This window comes from Trametes versicolor, assembly GCF_000271585.1.
Source record: "Trametes versicolor FP-101664 SS1 unplaced genomic scaffold TRAVEscaffold_9, whole genome shotgun sequence".
NCBI lineage: Eukaryota > Fungi > Basidiomycota > Agaricomycetes > Polyporales > Polyporaceae > Trametes > Trametes versicolor.
In genome coordinates, this window is record NW_007360329.1 from 17,004 (window position 1) to 32,473 (window position 15,470).

Genomic DNA, 15,470 nt, shown 5'->3' on the forward strand with positions numbered 1-15,470 from the left:
ATGATGTGGAGGCGACCCCTATGCCGAAGGCGAAGACTGCCGCGGGGAGACGGTGGGGTGCTCGCGTTGTCGTGTGTGCGGTCGAAGTGCTGACGTACCGTGATTTTCTGCGACAAAAACAGAGCGCCAGCGGCGAAGCCCCAGTCTCGCGCAAAGCAGGCGGCGCAGATCGACGCGGACATCGACGAGTTGCTGGAAGGGGACGTCACGAAGGACAGCATCATGGACTCGTCCGAGGACGAGGAGGCGGATGAGGTTGAGGACATTCTCTGATTGTGCCGTAGGCTCCCCGACGGCGGCGGCGGCGGCGGTGTGTCGCCCATTGCTATATTGTATCCTGATCGCTTAGTTTTGTCGCGTGCTCCCATGTTGTATTGTACAGGCTTGATTCTGATATCCGCCACATTCCAGTCCACCCAGATGCCAGTCGTCTACAGACTCAATTGTTGATTGCACGCCGTGAAGCTCAGTCTGAGGCTCCCCGGGGAGAACACGAGAAGCTCCGCGGAACAACCGTCTTCTGAAAATACATCTGTGGCCTCTATGTCACCCTGGTTCCTTTGATCAGATGACAGGATGCAGGACCGGAGTCCCGTAGACGTTGTGGATCGAGGTGCGCAGCAGCGGAGCCGTAGCACCGTCCAAGCACACTCATCCATCCAATTTGCAGTGCTGCTGCAAGCCGAGCTCCACTTGTGGCTGAGGCTGCCAGTGGCTGTCCCGATCGATCGAGTGGTTTGCGATTCTAGTGGGCCGCATCCCGGGCCATGTCACTCCAAAACCCAAAATACTTATCATGATCAGACTAGCCAAACAAGTTGGAGTTGTGCTCAAGATGCAAGCGATTGCAGACGAACGGAGTTGCCATGGCAGCCTGGAGTTTGAGGATAAACGTGCGTGTTCAGGCGTTGAGGACATACTTATGTGCCACCCTCCCGCTCGGAGTTCCGCGGAGTCGACCCGCTGCACCGCCCTAGAAGTTTGCCTAACGCTTCCGGGCATGTCAGAGGGGCCCTAGAGAATCGAGGTCATAGCGGCCACAGCAGCGGACTGCGATAACCGTGAGCAGCTTGAAATAGAAGTAGGGTTGTGCTGGGCACGACGAAAGGGTCTTAGGCGGCATTATATGCACTCTCCGAGCTTACCATGTGCACAGTTGAACTACCTTCCCATGTCGCGAGAGTGGTTCACGGCGGCCTTCGGGCGCACGCTTCCGCCCGAGATAAGTGCAGCACTCCCCAAAGCTGTCATACGGCGTCGCTTGACGACGGCGCACCCACGGCAGGGTTTAGCAGACCCCAGCCCCACCGCGGCATAGCATTTGGCTCCGTCATTGCCAGATTCCACGGTAAGATAGACTACAGAAGGTGCCCCGTGGGCTCGAGCCCGCTGAAGCCGCCCTCCACGCCGTCGTAGACGAGCCGGCCGCGCAGGAACGTCTTCTCGACCTTTCCGGCGAGCGTGAGCCCCTCGTACGGCGTGAGCTTGTTCTTGAAGTTCAGCAGCTCCTTGGTTACCTGTGCGCAGCCCCGATTTAGCAGCCGTCGTGTTTGTGGAGCGCGGGGCATGACGCAGCCTGAGCGCGCCGACTCACCGCTATCTGCCCTTCTGGGTCCCATATCACCAGATCCGCGTCGTACCCTACTTTCAGCTGTCCCTTGGTGTCGGCCAGCCCGGCGTGCTTGGCTGTTTTCACACACAGCCAGTCCACGATTTTGTCGATGCCTACGCCCCGCTTTCGCGCCTCCGTCCACAGGAGGCTCAGCCCGAGCCCCAGAGTGCTGATCCCGCCCCATGCGCTCATAATGTCGCCCTCGTCCATCTTCTTCAGCGACGCGACGCACGGGCTGTGGTCGCTCACCACGCAGTCGATCGTGCCATCCAGCAGCGCCGCCCACAGCGCCTCCCGGTTGCCGTCTTCACGCACGGGCGGGCAGCACTTGAACTCAGGCCGCCCGTGCGGGATGTGCTGCGCCGACAGCGTGAGGTAGTGGAAGCACGTCTCGACCGTGAGCGGCAGGCCCGCCGCCTTCGCCGCACGGATGAGCGGGAGCGCATCGGCGGCCGAGAGGTGCACGATGTGCAGCCGCAGCGCGGGGTACTCCGCGTGCAGGCGCGTGATCAGGGCGATCGCGTCGATTTCGAGCTGCTGCGGGCGCGAGGCGAGGAAGGTCGAGTACAGCGTCGGGTCCGCCGGGTGTGCCGCGGGAACGGGCGCGGGGTTCTGCTCCAACTCGGCGTGGAAGCAGAGCACGGTGGGGGAGTCCTGGGAACGGCGAGTGTATTAAGCTACCGAGGGGCCGCGAGATAGAAGAGATAGCCAACTAGCCTTCAATTCGTCCATCGCGCCACGGAGGTCGGATTCGGCGACGCATGGGAACTCCTGCGGGTATTTTGAGCGGGTGCCCCTGGGAGCGAGCGCGGCATACATACGTCGACGCCGCTCTCGATCAGGAAGCACTTGAAGCCCTTTACGCCGGCGTCAACCAGCGGTTTTAGGTGGGCCTGTGCACACGCACGGTAAGCACATGCATGACCTCGGGAGCGCGGGCCTGGGAGTGCACGGACGTACTTGGTTCCCCGGAATGACGCCACCCCAAAACGCAACGTCAGTCCAGCACTGCCCGTGCGCCGCCTCGCGCTTCGCCGCGAGGTTGTCGACGGTCGTGGTTGGCGGGATAGAGTTGAGTGGCATGTCGACGAGGGCGGTGACGCCACCGGACGCTGCCGCACGGGTGCCCGTCCAAAAGCCCTCCCAGTCTGTCCGACCAGGCTCGTTAAGATGCACGTGCGCGCTGGTGTGGATGTCAGCTTGAGTACTGATATACCAGCCGAGGCACCAAGACGGTAGTCCTATGTGAAGAAAACTTTGGGTATGGTGTATAGCCCCTCTGCTAATTTAGAAACCCAATTGCATCCAGGGTCAGGTCTGGATGGACTTTAGATGAAGCGTACCAAGGATGGGACGAAGCCAGCAAGTGTGTGTACGCCGTGTCACGGGATTCTTGTTTCGTACGAAAATGCTGACATGCACTACGCCGTGAATAACAAGATCACGGTCGTATTTCAAAGGGCTAGCGTTATTAATGTGTGCGGGGGCCTCAACAAGACATGGGATGATAGTGTTCCCGGAGTCGGCGTAAAATTGTGATTCGTACGCGCACCGTGAGGGCTGTGTGCTGAGGGCGGCGGCGGCGTCGCTAGCATCGAGCTGGTCCGAGTCGTCCGAGAGGTCTCTCCCAGGCTGACAGGCTATTGGGACACCCTTTCCCAACGGTCTTGCCTTCAAGGGGTCAACAGATAAACACCGCCGCAGTGTGCTGCTAACATGTTGATCACGCCTGTTGCAGAGTCCACCGAGCGGGCGACGTCAACAAAATTTGTGAGAAAGGGTTCCGAGACTCTTTCACAGATCCGTACCATTGCGCGATGTGTCATTACGCCGCAATAATGCATCGCGCGCGATACTCAAGGGATATAATGGAAATCACACCGAAACTCAAAAAACGGACTCACTCGACGAGACCCGGGAGGATATACTTGTCCCCCGCATCGATGTAATCAGCGTCCTCGATGATATCGTGGAAGCTGCGGCGCGGGGTGATTTCTTCTATGATATCAACGATCTTTCCGGTGTCCACATCTGCTATCACGGTGGCAGGGCGTGGCAGCCCGTCGCTGAGCACGACGTTTTCGCCCACGAAGGCGCGCATGCGAGTCATATTGGGCTGACGTGGGTGTCGAGCTTGTATCGCGCAAGGTACTGGCACGGAGGTCCTGGGAAGATGAGGGGGAGGAGATAGGTTGGAGGCGTTATCCGCGGCGGTATCTCGATCGCCCCGGCCCCGTATACCGGTTCAGGCAGGCGACGTGGTTCGCGTTCGCACCCCGTCTCGAGGCGTGGCATATGGGGCGGACGCGGAAGCCGCTGCTCTGCTCCAACCTCTCCGCCAGCGCATGCGCAGCGGGTGTGCTGGCGCAAGTGTGAGATCGACGAGGTAAATGTGGAAGAGACCGAGTCTCTGGCAGATCATTGTACTTCCATATTGTGGGTTTATTTCTGCCGGACATGCCCATAAAAGGCCCGGTAGCACAGCATTTAGGTGGGGCCGACGGCGGGAGGCACATCACCCCAAGCGGTGCATCTGTGTTCAGTCCCCCCTCTTCCCCGTTCGACATGTTCAACAGGCAACCTGCGAGCTTACAGCCCCCCGGAACAAGAGCAGCAGCGTTCGCCGGCTGGGGAGAGCTGCCTGAATGGCCGACTAGGTTCAATCTATAAGCTGCAGTGCACAAAACATGGGAAAATGATGCGTACCGCTGGGCTGGGCCTAGCCTCCGCCCGGTGAGAAAACAACGACGTCGGAAAAGCATGCTCGCCCTCGCCCATGGTACGCGCACGGCGCCAGTCCTCTGTTCTCGTTCTCCCTCCACCGTTTTCCTCTAAAGCTGCCCATGCAAGACCCTGACCCGCCGGCCACGCCAGAGTCCTCCATGCCCACGATCGACCCCGCACGCCCCAGCGGCCCCCCGCGCTTCCTCCTCTGCGGCGAGTGCAGCGTCCGCATCGCGCACACCGGCCACCTAGTTTCGAGGGTGAGTCCCCCCTTGCCCTGGCCAGGGCCCGTGCTGCGAGAGCAAGGGGCTGACGACCGTCGTCTGCAGGCATACCGAGGGCACGCGGGCAGAGCCGCCTTGTTTACGACCGCGTGCGTCCCGCTCTCCCCCTTGCTCTGCTGACGCGCGTGGCTTATCGGTCCGTGTTTGTACCCCTCCAGCAAGAACATCATGCTAGATCCGCCGTCCATCCTCCTCATGGATTCCGGCGCGTATACCATTCAAGAATTCATCTGCAAGTCCTGCGAAACATACCTCGGCTGGAAGTTCGTGCGAGCCCACGACGGCTCGGAGCGTTGGAAGGAGGGCCACTATATCCTCGAGCTGGACTTTGTGGTGGAGCAGGACGGCGCCGCGGAGGGCGCGCTCGTGGAGGCACAAGGGTCTCTGCTGGGCCGCATCGACGAGGGGGAGCCGTACGTCCCCACGCACCGACGATTACCGTCCGCGCCCACACCGCCTCCGCCCAAAGACGCGCGGCAGGGCCGGCGCAGTATGCAGGCTGTGACCAAGCGGACGAACGTCCCGCGGAGACTAGACCTGGACGACTACGAGGAGGGCGGGGGGCCGTTTTGGAAGCCGAGGTGAAGGGGCAGGACATGGATGACCGACAGGCTCGTTCACGGACACAGATATCTTACTGTACACGCTCTAGTATGTAAACTGCTTAATCGGACGCGATGCTCGCGTGCCGACGCCCTCCCATACACGCCATGCATGATGCACTGCCGTCGCATAGATCGCTGACGTCGCACCGCGAAGGGCGCGGAGAATGGACGTGTTCTCCTCGGGCGCGCTGTCGCCTTCTGGCGCGCCAAGCTGGCGCACAGCAGGGTTGCGGAGGTCCGCCGGCGCGCCGACCAGAGTATGCGGATCTGCATTCGCAGGGCGCGGACCTACTAGCTGCGTCCGAGCCTCAGCGGCGGTCCGCGCTCCGCAGTGGGACCGGGCTGCAGGGTGCGGTGTGTATGGCCAGTGCGGGGGACGATCGGGACGGAAGACGTGGTTCGTCTCAGGGTCGCGCACCACGCCCTGAGGATGTCGGCGCGCGTGGCCAGTGCCTGGGCGGCGGACCAGGGAGCTGGAAGCAAGTGGTCGCGTGTCGCGTTGGACCGATCTCTGCGTCGGTGGCAGTTGCAATGGACGCGCAGGCAAGGGTCGGGTCGCTTGAAGGTTGAGATGCTCCCTGCCACGATAGGTTAATCTCGGGCACCAGAACTTGAAGCGATGGGCGCGGTAGGTTGGACAGGCGGACTCCGACGTATGCGACGTCAGTGTGCGTCAGCACGGGTGCGTTTCGACGCTCCGTGCGTTCGCTCGTGTCGCACACACCGCGGCGGCGAGTAGCTAGGGGCCATATGCAGCTAGAGGCTTTCAGAACGAGTGGTGAGAAACGCGGCGACTGACTGACGCACGACCCTGTCCTGCACGACTACATGTGTGCAGAGTTTCCGCTAACCAGAGAGGTGGTTATTGCAGCATGCGACTCGTAGATGCGCAGCATATTGAAATGTTTGGCCTTCCCAGCGTCGGCGGAGGTGGAAGCTCGAAGATCTACCGAGGATGCGGGAACTACTCGCGCGCGCCTGCGCTCGGTCCGAAATGGATAAGATTATGTAAGCGTGCGCACCGCGTAGGCGCCGGCGAGAGGGACGCGTTCGTCGTGTTCGTGCTCTCTGCCACCGTCCTCGATGCTGGCGACGCAAGCAATGTCAGATCCACACGCGCCATCGACCTCGGCGCCGCTGGCTCACGTTACGCCTCCAGAGCTCGAGCAGACCCTCACCCTTCTCACCTCGCACCGCTCTGTGCTCGGCTACATGCTGCTCTCTAGAGGACAGCCCGTGACGATCATCCGGCATTCTGGAGTGGTGTTCGAGGGCGAGCAGGGCAAGAAGTACGCGAGCGCGATAGCGAGGATAGTGCAGAGCGTGCAGACGGGGCTGGAGGACGTGAGCGGCGGGCATAACGAAGGCGTAAGTTCGGCCCCCCGCATCTCCGTCCGTTTGTGTGTTTACGCGCAGCTCAAGGATGACATACGGTTCATGAGGATAAGAACAAAGCGCCACGAAATAATGATCTCACCTGGTGTGCCATTTGTCAGGAACGGTGTCGGTGCTCCGTCGCTAACTGCGCTTCATTGTCCCTCGCCAGACGAACGCTATCTGCTTGCCGTGTTGCACGATCCCGGAGCGACGTGAAGTCATTCTGATGCTACCGCCGTGCAGATCTTCGAGTCTGGACGCCTCTCTTTTCGCCACCATCGCCCTTCGTCGCTGTCAATGCCTGTTTCAGTATCTTGGCCCCGCAGCACCACCCTGTAGCATTGGATACCGTCTAAATTATTCATCTGCGGTCGCGACGCCTCATCCCTCTCTTTTTGCAGAATCACAGTTGCGTTTGGTAGAGCTCGCCTTCCGGAAAGAAAGGGCGTGTTACGCCTCGCTTCTTGCCCTCGGACAGACCGGGCTCGCGCGTCAGACGGAACGTATCGATGATTCGAATTCCGTACCTGCCGGCCGCCTTCTTGGCACTATCGCGCCACGGCTGGCGTACGTACCACACATCCAGTGGGGTTCCCGCAGATCGCAGAGGCGGCAGACGCGCGCGCGGGGCATCGAAGGCGTCGTCGGTCGACCGAGGCGCATCGACCGGTCGATTCGCCACCCGAGGACCACAGTGACATATGCCACCCACCCCGATGCCGATGGCGAATGGGCCCTGAGCACTGGACGTGTCGGTGACGGCCGGGCGATGGGCAAAGGATGCCGTTGCCAGTGGTGCGCTGCGAGAGGGAATTAAGCTGATCGTCGCCGAGGCGGGCCGACGAGCTACTGCCTGTGGCTGGCGGTGGCGGCCACGCGCGCGGCGCGCGGGAGAGGCCCTCAATCTAACCGCTCTGGCCTCCACAACCGTCCGCGGGAGGACGTCGCTGGCGCGGCGGGCCCCAGGTCCCCCGCACCGCGCTGCTGCTGCCCACTTAGTGGCGTATATTGCAGCACGTGCGCCGGGATAAACAGAGCGTCGGGCACGGACGATCGGCATATGGCTGTCGAGAGCAGCCAACGGGCAGTCATTATGCATTATGGCGCGCCCGACACGGCGATCGGCATGGGCGACGTCGGGATCCTAGCGTGCGTGCGGGGGGTCGGGCGCGGGCTATCGTTGCGTTCAGTTCATTCACCGAGCCGTGGCAGACTGTCAGTGTCAGCTGTCTGTCGCGGCGGCGTGCCTCACCCGGCAGCCGAGAGGCCTGGGGCGCGCCCCGTCCCCCGCCCCTCCGCTCGCGCCGCCAGCCAGCGGGTCAAGGAGCTTGGGCTGCCCTGCTGGATATGCCACCGAGCGGTGGGAACAACTGCGCGGGCGCCCACGATGTTCTAATGGAAGGAAGATGCAGACGCCGGGATTAGGGTCGAGTAGCTAATTTTTGCCGTTAGTTTCTGTTCTGGTGGGCCTAGTTTTCCAGAGAGCGGCATCGCCGCCCGGGTGTGTGGGTCCGTCGGACGCGGCGACGCGTGCGATGGAGAGGGTGGTGCGCGAAGAGCGTCGGGTGGTTGGCGAGCAGCTAGGATGTTTGTCGGCGAGCAGCGTGGTGGATGGGCATTGTGGGCCCGGTTGGGCCCTTGGGCCGGCTGGGCGTGCGCTGGCGGGGCGGGAGAATAAAGGACGGGGCATGGGCAGGCGGATCTAGATGGAGGACGGACGCCACGGAAGGAGACTGGTGATAGTTTCTGTTGATCGCGAGGTGACGATGCGAGGGAGAACATTCTCCTGCCCGATCCCGGTCCTGATTCGCCCATCGACGCTCGCAGCAGATCCCCACAGATCCACAGGCGCCCGCGACATCAGCCTCCTCGTCGCGCTCGCGAACCAACCAGGCCCGTTTCCCAATAAGTACCAAAGCTCCTTCGCCAATGGCCCACCCCGACCTCCGTTATTTCTCGACGCGTCGCGCGCACATCCCCTGCCCTTCCCTCCCCTCCCCACCCGCTACATACGCCCAACTCACCGCACCGAGCCTCGCCACCGCCCACCCCGTGCCGGTCGGTCCGTTCCTGACCTGCGTGCCTTCCCCGACTCACCGCTCTTACGCCACAGATAACTCTACATGGCTGCCCACCTCCGCAGCGACGTGTCCGATGACAGCCTCACAATAATGTTCGAGCACTGCACCGCGCGGTCGCATTATTCGGACGCGTCTTCGGGCAGGTCGTCGCCATCCCAATCGTCTGCGCCACATACCCCCACCGACCAGCTCTCGAGCTACCCACTCGAGGATGCCTCCGAGGACAGCTGGAACCTCATCCCCTACGATGTGCCATGGGGCCCGGAGTACTACCGCTACCGGACGGGTACCCTTCCGGGACCTGCAGGCGCGTGCCTCTTCCTTCGCTCCCCCACCCCCCTCAAGAACCGGCGCACCCAGAAGGCGTGCAACAAATGCCGCCAGCGCAAGGCCAAGGTGTGTTCACCAGCTTCCTGACCCTTGTATCGATCTGACATGCCCTCGCGCCACAGTGCACCGGCACTCGCCCCACCTGCAGCCGCTGCGCTGCTCGCGGCTACATCTGCGAGTATGTAGAGGAAGAAAAGCGCCCCGCCCACAACGTGGGTCGTTCCGGTACCCGCCAGGCCCGCGAGCGGCGCGATCCGTCTGAGGAGCTGTCAGACGATGCAGAGTACTCCTCCGCTGAGGGTGACTCACCCTCTCCCTGCGCGCCACAACTCTTCGCGCCGAGGCCCCTCAAACTCGAGGAACCCGACTACGCCACACCCGACCTCATGTACCAGGACAGCGCCGACACGTCCGACACGGCTTCCTCGTCCGCGGAATACTGCTCGCCGTGGGAGGACGCCACCTACCACGCCGAGGCCCCGTACGTGTACAACAGCCCCGCTGAGTCCTTCGGCGAGCCCCGCGTCGGGGAATACTTCGAGTCGCCGGTGTACGTCGCCGACGCCGACATGGCCCCGTACCACGCGCAGCCCGCGTACTTCGCCCAGGGCTCCTCCCAGCACGCGGCCGCCGCGGTGCACGCTCCCCGGCCTGTGCGCTGCACAGGGTCGCCATCGTTCCTCTCGCCCCAGGCGCAGCATGCGACGCTAGCTTCTTCGTGCGAAGCTCCCATGTTCGCGCATGACTCGGACATGCTGATCAACATGTCGCCCGCCGCCGAGCCCTCGTCGCAGATCGCCATCCCCCAGCTTCCATCAATGCAGTCCGCAGAGCTCGCTGCCGTACACGGCGGCGCTGTCGGGTGAGTCGCGGCCCTCCGCCGTATAATGGCGCGCAGTCGAGCTGACGGTTCGCGCAGATACGCCCACCCGCAAGAGATGTATTACTACCCGGCGCCGATGCCCCAATACCCGTTCCTGCAGTACCAGTACGCGGTGCCTGCGTACATGCCCGCGCCGCAGGAACACCTCGAGCCGACGATGTTGTATACCATGGTTCAAGTCCCTACGGGCATGGCGTCGTAGATGGCGTCACGCCGTTGCCCGCCGGGTCCTGCATACCCCCATTCGCGAAGACGCCGCTCGTTTCCCGGGCTCGCCTGACAAACGGAGCCTTCTTCGCATCCGCACACACCATCGCGCCGGCTAGGACTTCTTCCCTCCATTGATTAGGATGTGGCGCCGGCGGTCGTGTCTCTGTTTTATCTGGTCTTCTCGGACTCCTCCCCGCTTCGCACGTACGCACGATACCAGCCCCTGGCCTCGTGCGGTGTTCGACTGTCAAACCACTAGTGTTACATGTATCCTTATTGTCCGCACTCGCTTCGCTTTCGCACGCTGCTCTCTCCTCTCTCTCCTCCCGCCGATACGGATTATATCCTGATAGTCATCTACGTGTACATACTCTCGGGATTGTTGTCTGTAACAACGTCTAAACATAATGCGTATGCGCTCTTCCAGTCATCACATCACTCCCCCGCCCGTTCACAGGTCCCGTTCCTGGGATGCCTTCACGTCCATCCCGGTGCAGTCGGGCTCAGGCCTTCGGGCGCGGAGCACGATGCATGACGACCGCATCGGCGAGCAGTGCTCGCGGGTCCCCGGAAGCGGGGGCCCCTCGGGGTACGCGTACGCGCACGCGAACGTTTCAGCTGCCCTCCCCCTGCAGGCCCGCATCAGGGCGCACCCGTCGCGTGGCACAGGCTGGCCCGCCGCGTCGGCCGCGGCCGTGCAGCGCGCCCCTGCCCCCTGCCACGCGCGCCCGCGACGCGCGTTCCTGCGCACCGGCGACCCTAGGCGGGCGATCTCGCGCGGCGGGACCCGAGCGGCGCGATGGATCTTCTGGCGGCGGGATCGCAGCAAGGGGACGCCGTAACGCACGCTGCATCGGCGTGCGCTTCTCGAGCTTGTTTGCGGCTTCTGTGATGGTATAGAGTTGGAGTCGCAACGGGAGGGGCGAGTACGTAGTGGTTTCGTCCTCGTACGCGTGGCCGCTGTCGCGGTTCTCAGCCGGCCGCGCTTGGGCGAAGACCCCCAGCTGGACCCTGGTCTACATGTCAGGGTGTGCACGAGTTCGTGGTGCGCAGGCTGGCTCCATTCAAGTTCGTGATTGCGTTCAATTTGACGCGTGCCCAGATGGCAGCGGCGGCCTGCAGTGGGTACCGGATATTCCGACGGGCGTGCGCAGAATTTGAGTTCGCCGCGATACGCAGATTGACGACAACGGCACCGGCATGAGCACTAGTCTCAGGCCTCAGCAGCGCCAGGGACCCACTCCGCAGCGTCACTGTGGGCGTGCCCATCTCGAGCGCCCGAGAATGCCGCGCGCACGGCTTCCGCAGGCTCAGAGTGCACATCCCATGATCCACGGTTGCCTTCAAACATGCCTAGAACGCTGAGCACCGCCAGCACGCTGCTCGCTGCTCGGAAGCTCCGTCATTACTAGTAGCAGGTCGGGATCCAGCAACTGTGATTGCGGCGTTGCTTGCCGACACAGCTAGGGCGAGACGGGCTCGCGACTCGGGAGCGCGCACGTCGTCGAGCGCACCCTTCCATTGTCGCCCCAAAAGAGCAGCAGCGGCCCGGCGGACGACAGCGGGATCCCCGGCGATGCCACCGCTCGGGCGCGACGGACGGCTTGCAGCCCGCCATCACGGCTCCCGCCGTGTGACCCATGCAGGACATGCGCCCCAGAGACACGGCGGGGGCGGGCGGCGGGCTTCTGGGCGTTGACAGCGAGCATGCACGGAGGCGACGCGGATTCCGAAAGAAAAAGATGGATAACGAAGCGAGCCCGGCACATGGAGGGGCGGGACGTCCACGCGCACCGAACCGACTCGCCGACGAGGAGAGCTAAGCCATAGCGGGAGCGTGGACCCACAATCCTCCTGCCTGGGGCCCGCGGTTCGCGCGCGGTTGCGAATAATCCAGGCGCTCGACGACCGGGGGACTTCTCCGGTCGCGCAGGAGAAAGATGCACGTCGACGCCTCCTCCCACCGCTCCAGAGCTCCCCCAAAATGAATCGGTTATCGCGGTCTCATGCAGCATAGGATGAGAGGCACACCGTGCGCCACACAAGTAATTGCACGGCCGCCCCGCAGGATGCTGACAAGCCAGCCCATGACAGACAGCGGCCATAGGCTATGACTTGGGAATAAGAAGATGATCTGGATACGTACGGAAAACGCGTTGTCAATCGCTATCTTCGCTGCCGTCCGCCTTATTTTGGACCGCATCAGGTGGGAGAAGTTGCGCGCGATTTTTACGTCCGGGCGCGTGAATAACAATACATTCACCCCAGTCCTAGGCGGCGGGAACCGTGCGATAGTCTGGCGTGATTTGAAGATCGACTCCGGTCCATCCCGTCATGGTTGAACATTGCGGTTAACCTGGACGGCGGAACCGTGGCTTGTTCGAATTGTCCGGTAGCGGTTGAGGACTGCACATTCGATAAGAGGAACCCAGGTAACCGTTCCATAGGGTGTGATTGGAGACAAACTACGGGTGCATAACACACGCGGAACGCTGAACACGTGAACGAGTGCAATATGGAAACAATGATGGCAGAATGTATTACTTGAGTGGTGGGACTGAGGCATCACAGAGTTCTTTGGAAGCCGTGAGGCCTGGGGGAAACATGGCAGGTCTCCCAGAACAGAGCCTACCTAGCACAACTCAGCATCAGGCTAAAGCAAGGGAACCAAGGGCAGTTTATTCGCACCAGGAGTTTCATGACGGCGTGGCAGAAAGGTAGGCCTTGTAGCATGACATTCATGCGTGCCATCAGCGGGATTCATTGGAAGGGGCAGGAGGTGGAGGTTCCTTCAAAGGGTTTTCTGACCGTGCCTGATCGAGCAGCGCATCCAAGCCTTTGTCCGTCACCGCTTTCTACGGGATTGAAGAAGGAATCGCGACGAGAGTCCGGACACGCTGCTGAAGCCACACACCTGCACGCACTTGCGGTACTCCAGCCAGACTTTCCCACATGAGCTCTCGAACTCAGCGGCCTTCTGCTGTGCGAATTTGGTCCGCTGCTCCGCATTCGCAGCTGAAGAGAGTGCTGGCTCCAGATAGCCCTCGAACCAGGCGTTGAAGCAAGCGTCGTACTCGCGCTTGAGCGGTGTGCACTCATTGTTGAGACTTTGAGACATGTCAAGACAACCCGAGGCCCCAGAGAAGGAGAGAGAGAAAGAGTTGTGCGATGTGGACGCTCGGGGAGAGTGAACGAGGACAAACAAGTGAAGGACCACCGCTTCCGGCATCCAAGTCACACAAGCGCCCATGACATAGAGGCCACGTGGCCAGCCCGATTAGGCAGGCCGCTCAGCGCGTCCCGGTTCGCTGCGCCCCGCTGCGTCGCAGCCAGGCTCTGTCCTTCGTCCTCCACGCTCGCTGCTGCAATGGTCTTGGTACTCGTTATTGGCGACCTTCACATTCCTCACAGGATCCACGACCTACCTGCGAAGTTCAAGAAACTCCTCGTTCCCGGCAAAATCCAGCAAATACTGTGCACTGGCAACGTCTGTGACCGCGAGACCTATGAGTACCTGAGAACGGTGTCACCAGACGTGCATGTTGTGAGGGGAGACTATGACGAGGTAAGGTGCATTTCAGAGCTGCTACTTGCCGAATTACCGAACAGTGCAACCGCTAGAGTTCGTTCCCTCTGTCCGCGACGGTCGCGCACACTCCAATCCGGATTGGCGTGATCCATGGGCACCAAAGCATACCAACAGGAGACCTTGACTCGCTCAACGCCATTGCGAGGCAGATGGATGTTGATGTGCTTGTGTCTGGGCATACACACACGTGAGTAACGTTTCGCTCGGCAGGAAGGCACCCGTGAACATTACCCTCAGATTCCAAGCGGTGGAGTATGACGGACGCTTCTTCGTCAACCCTGGATCTGCCACAGGGGCGTGGATAGGCACCTACAACGGGTACGTCATTCCGAAGTGTGGACTGCGCGTTCGCTTGCTAACCGGAGAACATCTCAGTGACCCCACACCCTCTTTTGCTCTCATGGATATCCAGGGTCCCGTAGTCGTCACATACGTCTACCAGCTCATAGAGGGCGAAGTCCGAGTTGAGAAGATCGAGTACAGGAAGGAGCCCGAACCCGTCCGCGAAGCACCTCGGCCGACCGCGATGCCTCAAAGCATTCCCTCTAGCCCGGGCCCCACGCAGAGCGTCTGGTGATCGGTTTCCAGACGGAGCACCATTGGTGTGCGCGATACCCAGTGTATTGGGCTGTAATATTATCCCGTCGTCGCTCGGTAAGTACGCGGCTTCTTCCTGCATTCTGACGTGCTACTGACGTTCCGATAGCCATATGCTATGTTTCTATATTTGCTGGACGGTTTTCTCGAATGCCATATGGGTGTAGCACGCCTGCGCTGGGGCATAGCGGCCTGTTCGCCGCACCGCAAACTGAATAAATGCGCTGACCACGTATCATATGTGGCGCAGCCCAGTATTGGTAAACCATGCATGTCCTTGGCGACAGCAGCATTACCCCTTCAACGTCAACGTCAATCCGTACGGATGTAGATGGTTGATCAGTGGCGCGTACGCGTGCATCGGCCACACTACGGAGAAATGGGGTGACATGACGTCCTCGTTCGCATCGGCGGTCCGTCGGTGGTGCGCAGCGTTCTCTGTCGTCAACGCAGAAATGTTCATGTTCCATCATAGCGCTGTGTGTCCCTGCTAAGGGCTTCTGGCGCTCCGAGGCGGCCTGTCCACCCTGTCTGGAAGGTGATTGGAATGCTGCTCGCTGATGTGGAACTTCCCCGTTGCAGAGCGTTGCAGGGCTTCCACCCTAGCTGAGTGCCGCTGACTGTGTTGTGGCGTCGCGGAGTCTCCGGAGTGTGCTTCGACCCTGCCCCAGATTTAGTGATTGCGCTTACGATGGAGCTCGGCCCATGCGATGAGACGATATCGAGTCTCATCGGGTGTGTCTACTTGGACCCGTTGAATGCAAGCGATATCAAACAAATCCCTGGAGTATCCTAGGGTCCCTGGTTCCTCGACCACTAACGCGGGAGGTCCACGTTTAACGTCTAATCATCCTGACAGTTCATGCTGTAGGGTTTTGGAGAGAAACTCGAGGCTGCGATGGTACAAACCTCCCAGACTAGTCCCAACATAGTACCGGGGTTGCGTTTTCGATTAGCCTCTTCGCCCAGGACCTTCTGACCACCAGCAGGATCATCAGTCTACCGAACTTGCCAGAGTCCTCGCAACGCGCGTCCGTCCCAGCCCCGGCCAGCCGGCGTGCGGAGTGGGTCAACTCGAGTCGTCTCAACCGCTCACCCCCACACCAATCAATTGCAATAGTTTGAGGCGTCGAGGGGAGGCAGAGCCTAGAAGTGCCCACAGCTACGCGGTGCCGCGC

At 61.4% G+C, this 15,470-nt stretch overlaps 6 protein-coding genes across 6 annotated transcripts; 4 read left to right on the plus strand and 2 right to left on the minus strand.

Annotated features, from left to right (window-relative positions):
• Nucleotides 1-1,330: 1,330 nt before the first annotated feature.
• TRAVEDRAFT_30298 (allantoinase) lies at nt 1,331-3,875 on the minus strand. The gene is made up of 6 exons (XM_008042732.1): nt 3,517-3,875; nt 2,573-2,795; nt 2,434-2,505; nt 2,330-2,383; nt 1,595-2,266; nt 1,331-1,517 (listed from the first exon to the last, which is right to left on the minus strand). Exons 1-6 carry the CDS (start codon nt 3,720-3,722, stop codon nt 1,359-1,361), a joined length of 1,386 nt encoding a protein of 461 aa, XP_008040923.1. The 5' UTR covers nt 3,723-3,875; the 3' UTR covers nt 1,331-1,358.
• A 793-nt stretch (nt 3,876-4,668) lies between these two features.
• TRAVEDRAFT_102898 (uncharacterized protein) lies at nt 4,669-4,944 on the plus strand (the record flags this gene model as incomplete). Its single annotated transcript, XM_008043036.1, has 2 exons — nt 4,669-4,709; nt 4,779-4,944. Coding segments are annotated over 2 exons (207 nt in total), but the record flags the coding sequence as incomplete, so codon positions are not given.
• A 1,367-nt stretch (nt 4,945-6,311) lies between these two features.
• On the plus strand, nt 6,312-6,990 carry TRAVEDRAFT_59789 (uncharacterized protein). The gene is made up of 3 exons (XM_008043037.1): nt 6,312-6,593; nt 6,648-6,705; nt 6,772-6,990. The coding sequence occupies exons 1-3, from the start codon at nt 6,327-6,329 to the stop codon at nt 6,816-6,818; spliced, it is 372 nt and encodes a 123-aa protein (XP_008041228.1). The 5' UTR covers nt 6,312-6,326; the 3' UTR covers nt 6,819-6,990.
• Nucleotides 6,991-8,725: 1,735 nt separating this feature from the next.
• Nucleotides 8,726-10,528, plus strand: TRAVEDRAFT_73343 (uncharacterized protein; the record flags this gene model as incomplete). Its single annotated transcript, XM_008043038.1, has 3 exons — nt 8,726-9,079; nt 9,136-9,875; nt 9,933-10,528. The coding sequence occupies 3 exons, from the start codon at nt 8,726-8,728 to the stop codon at nt 10,096-10,098; spliced, it is 1,260 nt and encodes a 419-aa protein (XP_008041229.1). The 3' UTR covers nt 10,099-10,528.
• A 2,355-nt stretch (nt 10,529-12,883) lies between these two features.
• Nucleotides 12,884-13,224, minus strand: TRAVEDRAFT_102554 (uncharacterized protein; the record flags this gene model as incomplete). Its single annotated transcript, XM_008043039.1, has 2 exons — nt 12,884-12,961; nt 13,021-13,224. Coding segments are annotated over 2 exons (282 nt in total), but the record flags the coding sequence as incomplete, so codon positions are not given.
• A 207-nt stretch (nt 13,225-13,431) lies between these two features.
• On the plus strand, nt 13,432-14,508 carry TRAVEDRAFT_171110 (Metallo-dependent phosphatase). The gene is made up of 5 exons (XM_008043040.1): nt 13,432-13,671; nt 13,728-13,882; nt 13,933-14,013; nt 14,071-14,349; nt 14,402-14,508. The coding sequence occupies exons 1-4, from the start codon at nt 13,474-13,476 to the stop codon at nt 14,270-14,272; spliced, it is 636 nt and encodes a 211-aa protein (XP_008041231.1). The 5' UTR covers nt 13,432-13,473; the 3' UTR covers nt 14,273-14,349; nt 14,402-14,508.
• Nucleotides 14,509-15,470: the final 962 nt, after the last annotated feature.